This window comes from Oncorhynchus masou, chromosome 18 (genome assembly GCF_036934945.1).
Source record: "Oncorhynchus masou masou isolate Uvic2021 chromosome 18, UVic_Omas_1.1, whole genome shotgun sequence".
NCBI lineage: Eukaryota > Metazoa > Chordata > Actinopteri > Salmoniformes > Salmonidae > Oncorhynchus > Oncorhynchus masou.
In genome coordinates, this window is record NC_088229.1 from 28853281 (window position 1) to 28866874 (window position 13594).

The 13594-nt window shown below is 43.0% G+C and overlaps 1 protein-coding gene across 1 annotated transcript in view; it reads left to right on the plus strand.

The window, feature by feature from the left end:
• The first annotated feature begins 8021 nt into the window (after positions 1-8021).
• Positions 8022-13594, plus strand: part of ube4b (ubiquitination factor E4B, UFD2 homolog (S. cerevisiae)) — a 47826-nt gene continuing 42253 nt past the window's right edge. Inside the window, 4 exon segments of the mRNA XM_064922891.1 lie at positions 8022-8313; positions 10695-10887; positions 10890-10913; positions 12959-13094. Coding sequence (XP_064778963.1) covers positions 8290-8313; positions 10695-10887; positions 10890-10913; positions 12959-13094 — 377 coding nt within the window. The 5' untranslated portion in view covers positions 8022-8289.

Sequence of the window (13594 nt, forward strand, 5' to 3'; positions counted from 1 at the left end):
ACTGAATAGATTAGGATAAACTACATTCTCTTATGCATTTTATATTCCTATTCTCTTTTCTCAGGAGTTCTACTGTGAAGGGCAGGTCTGCAAGCAAGTTTTCAAAAAGAATGTGAAGGAATGCACTTTAAGGTTTCAAATTTTAATGTCACATGCACACGTGCAGTGACATGCCTTTCTTACAAGCTCCAAACCCAACAATGCAGTAATCAATATCAATGCTACATGAGAAATAAGAAATAACACAAAGAAGCTATGTACAGGGTCAGTTCCAGTACCATAATTACAATGTACAGGGATACTGGAGTGATAGAGGTAGATCTGTACCAGGGGAAGATGACTAGGCATCAGGACAGAAGCTGTTCAGTAGCCTGTTGGTGTCATACTAGATGCACTGGTATCTCTTGTTGTGCGGCGGCAGAGAGAACAGTCTATGGCTTGGGAAGCTGGAGTCTTTAACAATTTTCCGGTCCTTCCTTTCATACAGCCTGATATAGAAGTCCTGGATGGCAGGGAGCTCGGGCCCAGTGATGTACTGGGCTGTCCACACCACCCTCTGTAGCTCCATGTGATCAAGGGCGGTGCTGTTGCTATACCAAGCAGTGAAAAAGAATGTGGACTACAGGAAAAAGAGGACTGAGCACGCCCCCATTCTCATCGACGGGGCTGCAGTGAAGCAGGTTGAGAGCTTCAAGTTCCTTGGTGTCCACATCACCAAATCAAATTTATTTATATAGCCCTTCGTACATCAGCTGATATCTCAAAGTGCTGTACAGAAACCCAGCCTAAAACCCCAAACAGCAAGCAATGCAGGTGTAGAAGCACGGTGGTTAGGAAAAACTCCCTAGAAAGGCCAAAACCTAGGAAGAAACCTAGAGAGGAACCAGGCTATGTGGGGTGGCCAGTCCTCTTCTGGCTGTGCCGGGTAGAGATTATAACAGAACATGGCCAAGATGTTCAAATGTTCATAAATGACCAGCATGGTCGAATAATAATAAGGTAGAACAGTTGAAACTGGAGCAGCAGCACAGCCAGGTGGACTGGGGACAGCAAGGAGTCATCATGTCAGGTAGTCCTGGGGCATGGTCCTAGGGCTCAGGTCCTCCGAGAGAGAGAAAGAAAGAGAATTAGAGAGAGCATATGTGGGGTGGCCAGTCCTCTTCCGGGTGTGCCGGGTGGAGATTATAGCAGAACATGGCCAAGATGTTCAAATGTTCATAAATGACCAGCATGGTCGAATAATAATAAGGTAGAACAGTTGAAACTGGAGCAGCAGCACGGCCAGGTGGACTGGGGACAGCAAGGAGTCATCATGTCAGGTAGTCCTGGGGCATGGTCCTAGGGCTCAGGTCCTCCGAGAGAGAGAAGGAGAGAATTAGAGAACGCACACTTAGATTCACACGGGACACCGAATTGGACAGGAGAAGTACTCCAGATATAACAAACTGACCCCAGCCCCCCGACACATAAACTACTGCAGCATAAATACTGGAGGCTGAGACAGGAGGGGTCAGGAGACACTGTGGCCCCATCCGAGGACACCCCCGGACAGGGCCAAACAGGAAGGATATAACCCCACCCACTTTGCCAAAGCACAGCCCCCACACCACTAGAGGGATATCTTCAACCACCAACTAACCATCCTGAGACAAAGCTGAGTATAGCCCGCAAAGATCTCCGCCATGGCACAACCCAAGGGGGGGTGCCAACCCAGACAGGAGGACCACATCGGTGAATCAACCCACTCAGGTGACGCACCCCTTCCAGGGACGGCATGAGAGAGCCCCAGTAAGCCAGTGACTCAGCCCCTGTAATAGGGTTAGAGGCAGAGAATCCCAGTGGAAAGAGGGGAACCGGCCAGGCAGAGACAGCTAGGGTGGTTCGTTGCTCCAGAGCCTTTCCGTTCACCTTCCCACTCCTGGGCCAGACTACACTCAATCATATGACCCACTGAAGAGATGAGTCTTCAGTAAAGACTTAAAGGTTGAGACCGAGTTTGCGTCTCTGACATGGGTAGGCAGACCGTTCCATAAAAATGGAGCTCTATAGGAGAAAGCCCTGCCTCCAGCTGTTTGCTTAGAAATTCTAGGAACAATTAGGAGGCCTGCGTCTTGTGACCGTAGCGTACGTGTAGGTATGTACGGCAGGACCAAATCAGAGAGATAGGTAGGAGCAAGCCCATGTAATGCTTTGTAGGTTAGCAGTAAAACCTTGAAATCAGCCCTTGCTTTGACAGGAAGCCAGTGTAGGGAGGCTAGCACTGGAGTAATATGATCAATTTTTTTGGTTCAAGTCAGGATTCTAGCAGCCGTATTTAGCACTAACTGAAGTTTATTTAGTGCTTTATCCGGGTAGCCGGAAAGTAGAGCATTGCAGTAGTCTAACCTAGAAGTGACAAAAGCATGGATTAATTTTTCTGCATCATTTTTGGACAGAAAGTTTCTGATTTTTGCAATGTTACGTAGATGGAAAAAAGCTGTCCTTGAAATGGTCTTGATATGTTCTTCAAAAGAGAGATCAGGGTCCAGAGTAACGCCGAGGTCCTTCACAGTTTTATTTGAGACGACTGTACAACCATTAAGATTAATTGTCAGATTCAACAGAAGATCTCTTTGTTTCTTCACCAACAAACTAACATGGTCCAAGCACACCAAGACAGTCGTGAAGAGGGCACGACAAAACCTATTTCCCCTCAGAAGACTGAAAATATTTGGCACGGGTCCTCAGATCCTCAAAAGGTTCTACAGCTGCACCATCGAGAGCATCCTGACTGGTTGGGCAAATGCTCGGCCTCCGACTGCAAGGCACTGTAAAAGGTAGTGCGAACGGTCCAGTACATCACTGGGGTCAAGCTTCCTGCCATCCAGGACCTCTATACCAGGCGGTGTCAGAGGAAGGCCCTAAAATTGTCAAAAACTCCAGCCAACGTAGTCATACTGTTCTCTCTGCTACCACACGACAAGCAGTACCGGAGCGCCAAGTCTATGTCCAAGAGGCTTCTAAACAGTTTCTACCCCCAAGCCATAAGACTCCTGAACACCTATTCAAATGGCTACCCAGACAATTTGCATTCTCAGTATTCTCTTATCTAGGTGGGTGAGGGCAGTGTGGAGTGCAATTGCGTTGTCAATGGATCTGTTGGGGGTAGTATGCAAATTGGGGTGGATCTAGGGTGTCTGGGTTGATGGAGTTGATGTGTCATAACCAGTCTTTCATAACACTTCATGATTACAGATGTGAGTGCTATAGTGTGGTAGTCATTGTGGTATGAAGGAGTTCTTGGGAAAAGGAATGATGGTAGTCATTTTAAGACGTGGAGATTACAGACTGGGACAAGGAGAGGTTGAAAATCACTGTGAATATGACTATCTGCTGATCTGCGCATGCTCTGAGAACGAGTCCTGGAATACAGTCTGGCCACACAGCCTTTCAAGTGTTGACCTGATTAAAGACCTTACGTCAACCATCTTCTTGAGAAGAAGATAAGATGTTCCATGATGTAAACCAATTGTGTTATTCCTAGACTGAACCCTAAGCATAGGGGAAAGAAACCCAGGTCTAAGAGCTGTAAATGATCAGGCATTGTCTGGGGCAATAGGACTTGGGACTGTTCATTTGATAGTCCCAAATGAAAACATTATATTTTTTGACCATTAGGGGACACCATTAGATTATTGTTATAAAATTGTACGGTACATAATTTGAAAAGAAAAACACAGCAGGGCTTGGTTGACATTTTTAAGAGGAGGATTCTCACCTGAATTAATAATGGTCTATAACCCTCAAAGTCACCTCTGGACATCGAAACCAGTTCCACTGCATGTTCTAATTGTTCCCCTCTAATCAGGGACTGATTTAGACCTGGGGACAACAGGTGTGTGCAATTAATTATCAGGTAGAAAAAAAACAGCAGGCTCCGGGCCTTGTAGGGTAAGAGTTGAGTACTCCTGGTCTATAATATGGATGTTAAGAAAATTATATTCCACATATCAGTCAGTAACTGGATAACACTTCTGCCGTATTACCGGCACACAAAATTAAATTGTGTTCTTTGTGGTCCTCTGTTCTGTTTTGCCATGAGGCAAGGTAGGGAGCTGAGAATAATCTAAACACAACTGGATTTGATTTTCCCAAAGTCATTAGCAATGCTACAAAAGTCTGTTTTAAGAGAAATTCTAAAGACTTCAAATCAGATTTTATCGGTCACATACACATATTTAGCAATGTTATTGTGGGTGTCGTGACATGCTTGTGTTCCTGGCTCCAACCGACTTGCCACAAACTTGTGAATAAAATATCAAGCATAGACTGTATAATATGGAAAATGCATTTTACATTATGAAAAATAGAAATGTGAAAATGTATCACTGGCAATTAGTTGACTCCATAAATCATACAGCCTTTATGATACTCTTATAATACTCTCTTTTCACTGCATTTTGAGCATGAGCTCATGTGTAGCCTATCATCAAAAGGGTTGAAAAGCAGCAGCCTAAGGTTTCAGTGTCTATGTTTTAGTGTAGATTTACACATTCTCTGAAGATGTTCTTCTGAAGAAGAAGCAGCAGTCTTCATCGACCTGGCCAAGGCTTCAGACTCTGTCAATCACCACATTCTTATCGGCAGACTCAACAGCCTTGGTTTCTCAAATGACTGCCTCGCCTGGTTCACCAACTACTTCTTCGACCGAGTTCAGTGTGTCAAATCGGAGGGCCTGTTGTCCGGACCTCTGGCAGTCTCTATGGGGGTACCACAGGGTTCAATTTTCGGGCCGACTCTTTTCTCTGTATATGTCGGTCTTGCTGAGGGTGATTCCCTGATCCAACTCTATGCAGACGACACCCTTCTGTATACATCTGGCCCTTCTTTGGACACTGTGTTAACTAACCTCCAAATGAGCTTCAATGCCATACAACACTCTTTCCGTGGCCTCTAACTGCACTTAAATGCCACTAAAACCAAATGCATGCTTTTCAACCGTTTGCTACCCACCCTCCCGACTAGCATCACTACTCTGAACGGTTCTGACTGAGAATATGTGGACAACTCCAAATACCTAGGTGTCTGGCTAGACTGTAAACTCTTCTTCCAGACTCATATTAAACATCTACAATCCAAAATGAAATCCAGAATCGGTTTCCCATTTTGCAACAAAGCCTTCTTCACTCAAGCCGCCAAACATATCCTCGTAAAACTGACTACCTTACCGATCTTCGACGATGTCACTTACAAAATAGCTTCCAATACTCTACTCAGCAAACTGGATGCTTTCTATCACATTGCCATCCGTTTTGTCACCAAAGCCCCTTACACGGAACCCAAACCGGCTGCACTCGTGCGACATTGTGCATAAATGTATTTTGTCCCCCTACACCAAACGCGATCATGACACGCAGGTTAAAATATAAAAAACTCTGAACCAATGACAATTTGGGGACAGGTCAAAAGCATTAAACATTTATGGCAATTAAGCTAGTTAGCTTGCACTTGCTAGCTAATTTGTCCTATTTAGCTAGCTTGCTGTTGCTAGCTAATTTGTCCTGGGATATAAACATTAGGTTGTTATTTTACCTGAAATGCACAAGGTACTCTAATCCACACATAAAACGGTCAACAGAATCGTTTCTAGTCATCTCTCCTCCTTCCAGACTTTTTCATCGTTGAACTTATATGGTGATTGGCATCTAAACGTTCATAGTATTACCGCAACAACCGGCAACACAGTTCATCTTTCAATCTTATCTCAGCTCAATGGTCACGATAACAACACCCACCCATAGCACACGCTCCAACAGGTATATCTCACTGGTCATCCCCAAAGCCAACACCCCCTTTAGCCGCCTTTCCTTCAGGTTCTCTGCTGCCAATGACTGGAACGAATTACAAAAATCACTGAAGCTGGAGACTTATATTTCCCTCACTAACTTTAAACATCAGCTATCTGAGCAGCTAACCGATCACTGCAGCTGTACATAGCCCATCTGTAAATAGCCCACCTAATCTACCTACCTCATCCCCATACTGTTTTTATGTACTTTTCTGCTCTTTTGCACACCAGCATTTCTACTTGCACATCACCATCTGCTCATCTATCACTCCAGTGTTAATTTGCTAAATTGTAATTACTTTGCTACAATGGCCTATTTATTGCCTTATCTCCTCATGCCATTTGTACACACTGTATATAGACATACTTTTTTCTGTTGTGCTATTGACTGTACGCTTGTTTATTCCATGTGTAACTCTGTTGTTGTTTATGTCGCACTGCTTTGCTTTATCTTGGCCAGGTCGCAGTTGAAATGAGAACTTATTCTCAACTAGCTTACCTGGTTAAATAAAAGTGAAATAAAAAGATGATCAGTGCTTCCTAAAGCAGACATATCTCGGCCAGGACTCTCCAACCGTGATCCTGAAGAGCTACCGTCCTATAGGTTTTTGCTTCAACCCTAATCTAGTTGATCAAATTCTAATAATTCGCTGGTTGATGAGTTGAATCAGGTCAGATAAAATTGACGTTGGAGCGTAAACCTACAGTAAGGTAGCGCTCTAGGAACAGGGTTGGAGAGAACAGGGTTGGAGAGCTCTGGTCTAGGTTATGTTTTTTTTCTCCAAAACCCCTGTCCCAGTGAACATGTCAAGGATAGGACGAGAATATGATAGTAAAATAGGACTGCGAAGACTGGTTGTTGTATTAGCAGTAGTCAAAGATTTGGCAATAAGAGCCTGTGTTACCAGTAATTATAAAATCTAGTTTGTAGATCATGTGGGGATAGGATAGCCACCGGTTGCAAGACCAGATTTGGGATTTGAACTGATGACCGAGGTTGCTGGCCTGCGCCTCTGACCCTAGGCTACCTGCCCCAAAAATATATAATTAGCTAAATATAATTTAACCACGATAATAGCATAGTGTTATCACAGTTTGTGTAAACAAGTATTATTTTGACACAAACTACATGACCAAAAGTATGTGTACTTTCTGCTCATCGAACATCTCATTTCAAAATCATGGGCATTAATATGGAGTTGGTCCCTCCTTTGCCGCTAAAATTGCCACCACTCTTCTGGGAAGGCTTTCCACTAGATGTTGGAAGATTTCTGCGGGGAATTGCTTCCATTCAGCCACAAGAGCATTAGTGAGGACAGGCACTAACATTGGCCAAATAGGCCTGGCTCGCAGTTGGTGTTCCAATTCATCCCAAAGGTGTTGGATGGTGTTGAGGTCCGGACTCTTTGCAGGCCAGTCAACAATCAATTTCTGTATGGACATTACTTTGTGCACAAGGGCATCGTCATGTTGAAACCGGAAACGGCCTTCCCCAAACTGTTGCCACAAAGTTGGAAGCACATAATTGTCTAGAATGTTGTTGTATGCTGTAGCGTTAAGATTTCCCTCAACTGGAACTAAGCTAAGGGGCCTAGCCCGAACCATGAAAAACAACCCCAGACCATTATTCCTCCTCCACCAAACTTTACAGTTGGCACTATGCAGTCGGGCAAGTAGTGTTCTTCTGGCATCCGCCAAACCCAGATTCTTCCATCGGACTGCCAGATGGTGAAGAGTGATTCATCTCTCCATTGAACACATTTCCACTGTTCCAGAATCCAATGGCGGTGAGCTTTACACCATTCCAGCCGACGCGTTGCATTGCCCATGGTAATCTTAGGTTTGTGTGTGGCTGCTCGGTCATGGAAACCCATTTCATGAAGCTCCCGACGAACAGTTCTTGTGCTGGTGTTGCTTCCAGAGGCAGATGGGAACTCGGTAGTGAGTGTTGCAACCGAGGACAGACGATTGAGCGATCCCGTTCTGTGAGCTTGCATGGCCTACCACTTCGCGGTTGAGGCATTGAGATTACATGGCTATTTGCTCGATTTTATACACCTGACAGAAATGGGTGTGGCTGAATTAGCCAAGTCCACTCATTTGAAGGGTGTCCACATACTTTTGTATGTAGTGTAAGACCTCCCCGTATTGGGACCTCCCTTTGTGAAGTGTCAGTCCCCAGTCACGTGACACATGATCCAAAATGGCAACCTTCGTGTTTTGATCATACCTCAGTGGTTTTGATGAATAATACTTTTGTGTTTGTTTCATTCTTCGTATAATTCGAATAGATACCACTCAATTGAGGAAACGCACGCATCCTCTTTTTTTTTAAACTTCGAGGCAATCAAGACAAATTGCTATTTGTTTCACGAGTTAGACTATGCACATTTGGTTCTATTAAACAGATAGCTAGCTGGCTGGCAAAATTAGTAAAGCTAGCTGAAAATAAAGGGAAAACGATGGAGGAGTTGAGTGCCGACGAGGTAAGATAACGACGTAATGTTGCTAAAAACGACTATTCGTTTTTTCCAATTTGTCTCGACAGTCTATGTCGTCGTTGTTAACGTTACCATTTCAAAGGCTAACGTAGCTAGCTAGTCAGTGACACTACAGTAACGCGTTAAGCATAAAGCCGGAGAAGTAACGGTAGCTAGCCAACACACCATTTTAACGCTGGCCTTTTCGATAATAAGGATTTGGATACCTTGACGTCAATTTAATGGGTATGTTTTGATACGTTAGTAACGTTACTGATTATTTAGCCCACACTAACTAGCTAGTTTATTCACTAAAGTCAGGTAGCTACGTTAGCTAGTAAGCTAGGCGACTCAGCATAACACAGCAGGCCACCATGGCATTGTGCAACCAATCAGGGCCCGTTTTCCAAAAAGCCTCTTAACGCTAAATTCATCATTATAGCCTTCGTAAGAGCATCGTTAAATCTGTTTTCCAAAACTAGCTTATTAAAACGCTCGTAATCGAACACATGTCTCACACCACTCGTAGAAAAGCGAAGTGCGTCGTAAGATGCTTTTTCTTGCCCTCCCGCGTCGCTTTATACACAGAAGAAATCCGCTAAACATATAATCACTTGGTTTATCCTTCTCTCTGTGACTGCCGACAACTAAAGAACAAACTTGACTACAAATACAAAGTTGCCAATGTCTTTGCAATTGATACTGACAAGCGACGTATACAGACAGATATGCTTCCAATGAAATCCGAGATGACTGCATAAAAATATCATTAGTAGATTAACGTTATATGCCAACTTCAATCATATGCATTACATTTTCATAGAGTTCTATTTTGCTACTTGTTGGCTACGGTCTAATTTTTCAATATATTTCATGATGTGGAGCGTAACATGTGCACAGTTATGTACCAAATAGGTAATTTAGTGCGTTGTGTTATTGGGTAAGAATTAGCAGTGTTGTAGTTTTTCTTGTGTGCATTGTGTATACTCACTACTTGATCACCAGGATGCGTATCAAAGTAGTGTAGTGGATGTATACACTATCAATTAATAAGGCTGATGGAACAGATCATAATGTTTTGCTTAAAATGATGATCAACAATTATTTCTTCACATTTTAAGTGCAGCAATGTGCACACGGTGGTAGGCCTACTCACATATGTTCCATTTGCCCACCACAGATGCAAGCGGTCTCATCAATCCATTTGTTTTGTAAACGCCAGCTAATGTGCATTACAGAAACAAGACAACCAACAGTCTAGGTGCCTGAATTAAAGGGTAACTTCACAAAAAAAAAAACATTTCTTAGCATTTTCCCTAACTTCAAAAGTGGTCTCCTGATGTGCTAAAAGCACTGTTTGTGGACTTAGAAAACCACCAAATTGGGTGTCCTATTCAAAAACGGACAGAGCGAAAACCTGAACATTTGAAATATCTGAAAACTGAGAATTTATGACAAAGCCTCATCTATTTCAATAGTAGGCCTATTATTAGCCTACTTGCACAGTACAGCTTGGATTGGCCTGACCTGGAAAAAGAAATACGATTTTGTAATTTTAGGTCATTCAGAGTGTTAAAGTTTGTCAGACTTTTTCACACAGCACGCCATTCCTTCTCCAGGCACCACAACACCGCTGAGCATTAAAGTAAGCTGCCTCAATATTTGCAGCCGTAGGTGGTAATATCTGTCTCGGAGCTGATCCGCCGTCAGTATTGTGCAATATTTCTAATGCTACCGAAAGATGTGAATGGAGAAAGCTGATATCACTATTGGCATGCTCCAATGGCGCACTTAGCGACTGTTGTTTCTGCGTGGTGTTTTTGGAAATGCATATTACATCTTTGGCAGCTGTCAGAAAGATGTATTGTTAAAACATTCATTAACCTAAGTTCCATCGCTATTGCGAAACCGGGCCCAAGTCAGTTTAACATGCAGTTAGCTAGCTAGCTTCTAGCTGTCATTTTATTATTCCCAAAGATGTCGGCAATCAATACCTAAATAAATGTTATTGTCTCTGTTTTTTTTATGTCTCTGGATGCAGTTTGAAGAAGTTGCAAACTAGTGTTTGCACAATGACGAAGTATATGGTAACTGCTAGCATGCTAGTAGATACCATAGTGCAATGACTGGATGTCTAATGCAAGTTAGTATTGGCTCACAAAACTACCTCCAACTTCCTTCATATTGGATGCAGAGACATAAATATGGTATACATAAGTTCATCTGACTCTGGGGAAGTAGATAAAGGGCTTTAATGCCAAAATCCCGATGTATCCCTTTGACCATGATTAATGATCAAATCAGTGTCTCTCATGTTGGTCTGTTATACTGTTAAGTCGACTGAATCATCATTGGGTAACTAGCTAGCTTGCTTCTGTTCATTACAGATCCGCAGAAGGAGACTGGCCAGACTTGCAGGAGGGCAAACATCCCAGCCCAGCACCCCCCTCAGCACTCCCCTGACGTCCCCACAGAGAGAGACCCCCCCTTGGCCCCTTCCTGGGACCTCAGGGGCCACACCCCAGCCCCTACCACCAGCCGCCTCACATTCACTTGGGCTCAATGTCCAGAGTGTCACCCCGCCACATCTCCTATTGGCGCATCTGGTATGAGCACATCTTAGACAGCATGTTTAAAGATGACCAAAACATTTGTTTGCATTTTTAGTGTGTTCTGTTGCAAGCTTTCACAAAATCTCCTACATTGGGAGCTAAACAAGTTTTGTCAGATTGCTTGCTGTAAAGGCATTGCTGTAGGCTAATTAGCTACATAGTGAATGAAATAGCACTAAAATAGCACTCAAATGAATTTTATTGACTTGAGCCTTTTATCTGCCCTGCATGGACGCATTTCAGCCTCACCATTCATGCTGAGAATGACAACAACAAAAACACATGTGGCCATAATTAGGCTATAGGTCAAGTTCAGACATTACTGGCTAGTACACATTTTCATTTATTTAAATATCACCTTTATTTAACTAGTAAGAAGCATTAGTAGGCTGAAATACTCTGCCTCTTATCCGTGTTGTATTGAGAACATGCTTATGTACAAATGTGTACTTTCCACTCAGTCGGGCTTAAAAGAACCAAAGTTTGGTCGGCAGTCTGGTTTTAAATAGTTCTAGGACTCTAAGCAGATGCAAAATAGCCCGGTTGGAGTAGACTTGTTTGTTAAGTTGATCTTGAGCGGTTTGGAAAACCTGGTGGCCTCGAACAAATAACGACCAGCTATGGAATCACCATGATCAAACCTGGTCTTGAGCAAAACAAAGTCTCCTGAACCTGCCATCGTGCCCTTTACCAGGAAAGTGCACAGTCACTGTGCCGTTCATGCACCAGCCTTGGCCTGAGTTCAGCTAAGGGCACAGATGAGTGCTAACATTCTCAGCCAGCCGGAAGTCAGAGTGGAAAGCAGTGTGGCATTCTATAGGCTATTCCCAGATTGTGGGCTTATTCTTGAACATTACATTCCTACTGCCTCTGCAGTTAATGGCCTATTTTAGGATTTTGTTCTGAAGTCCATGGGAGATATAAAGTGTGTCCTCATTTGGCATCAGTGTGAGAAATGCTGCTTTCACAAACGCATACAGTACTCTAGAACGTATACTATTGAGTCATAGATATGGATGAATACAGTCTCTCCCCTATTGTTTGTACTGGTTAGCCTACTCTGTCAAATGAAGCTACCTTAATGACTGACTGATTGCTTTAAAATGAGATCCACAATGTGTAATGATGTTTTCAATTTCAAGTGTTTTTAAAACATTTTTTAAACATGATAGACCCAAATCCTTTAAGTTGCCTAAATGTAAAATTATTTGATATAGGCTTTCAATAAACTAATTTCCAATAATTGTTAAACAGATTTCCACAAATGTGGTATTCTATCTCAACATGAATTTAGCTAGCAAATAAAAATGCAATATGGCTTAGCCTACCTTTGCAGAAAATGCTGTTAGGTTACAGCTGTTCATCCCAATTGAACACAACCAAGGTCGTGTTCAGGAGGGTGCAACGAACAGCACTGGCATCAGGCTTCAACAATAACACCCTGTGTCCATGAACTGCTTTGATAACTTTTCCAGCCAGGCAGAAGACATTAATTTTCAACAGAGGCAGTCTGCACCATTGCGCTCCATCTGCCATACTTTATTTTACATGTCACAGGGGCATGTCTGTTCCACACAATGTATTTCTATCCATCTAAATGATGCCCTGCTGAACAAGGCCCAGGTTTTCCACATTATGTTGAGGGTTCTGTAGTCAGGTGGTAATTCCTGGTCTTTCTTTAGCCATTGGATATGGGCCGTAATCAGCTTTGTCCTTAGCTGTTGAGTAGACAGGCTTTCCAATTCACACACACACAGCTGTGTTCAAGTAATTTCTGGTAGCCTAACTTGGTGAGCTGACAAAAAGTGCTTGTTGCCAATGGACCCACTGTACATATGCAGAGAGAAGCCATGGGGGTCGAGTCAAATATACTGTATTCCTCACACACTGAGCTCTTCAGTTGCTTCCCAAATGCACCCTACTCCCTATGTAGTGTAGTACTTTTGACCAAGGCCAAGGGTAGTACACTATATAGGGAATATGGTGCCATTTTCCTCCTGTGTACCTTATTTGTTTTCTTCCTTTCGTACCTGTCCCAGGGGTGACGTACTGCAGTCAGAGCAGCGAGGGAGTGAGCTCCCTCTCCAGCTCTCCCTCCAACAGCCTGGAGACCCAGTCCCAGAGTCTTTCCCGGTCCCAGAGCATGGACATTGACACAGCCTCCTGTGAAAAGAGGTGAGCAACTCGGACCGGTCGATTCAAAACCGATCCTTAGCCCAGTTTTGAGAGGTTTGGCTAGGAGGTGTAAGCAATATGGAGATTCAAATGCAAGATGAAGCTATTGCCATGTTTATCTACCCCAATTCTCTCAGATCTACAGGACACGAGTGTTTAGGGGTAAGAGGTCAATTTAGAAGACCACACTGGAAATAGTGGTGAGCGAGTTTGTGAACCCTTTAGGATTTGCTGTATTCTGCACACTTTTGACCTAAAATGTGATCAAAGTCCTAATAATAAAGTGAACCTAATTAAACAATTACACAACCTTTTCTTTATTGAGCAAATTGATTTTGTGCTAGGAATATGGGACCAAATACTACACGTTTGACTAGTTTAATACATTTAATTTAGCTCATTAATGAAGAGGTTCACATACTTTTTCCAACCAATACATTGAATTTAAGATCAATTTGCTCAATAAAGAAATTCATAAGTACAATTGTTTTTGTTATTTG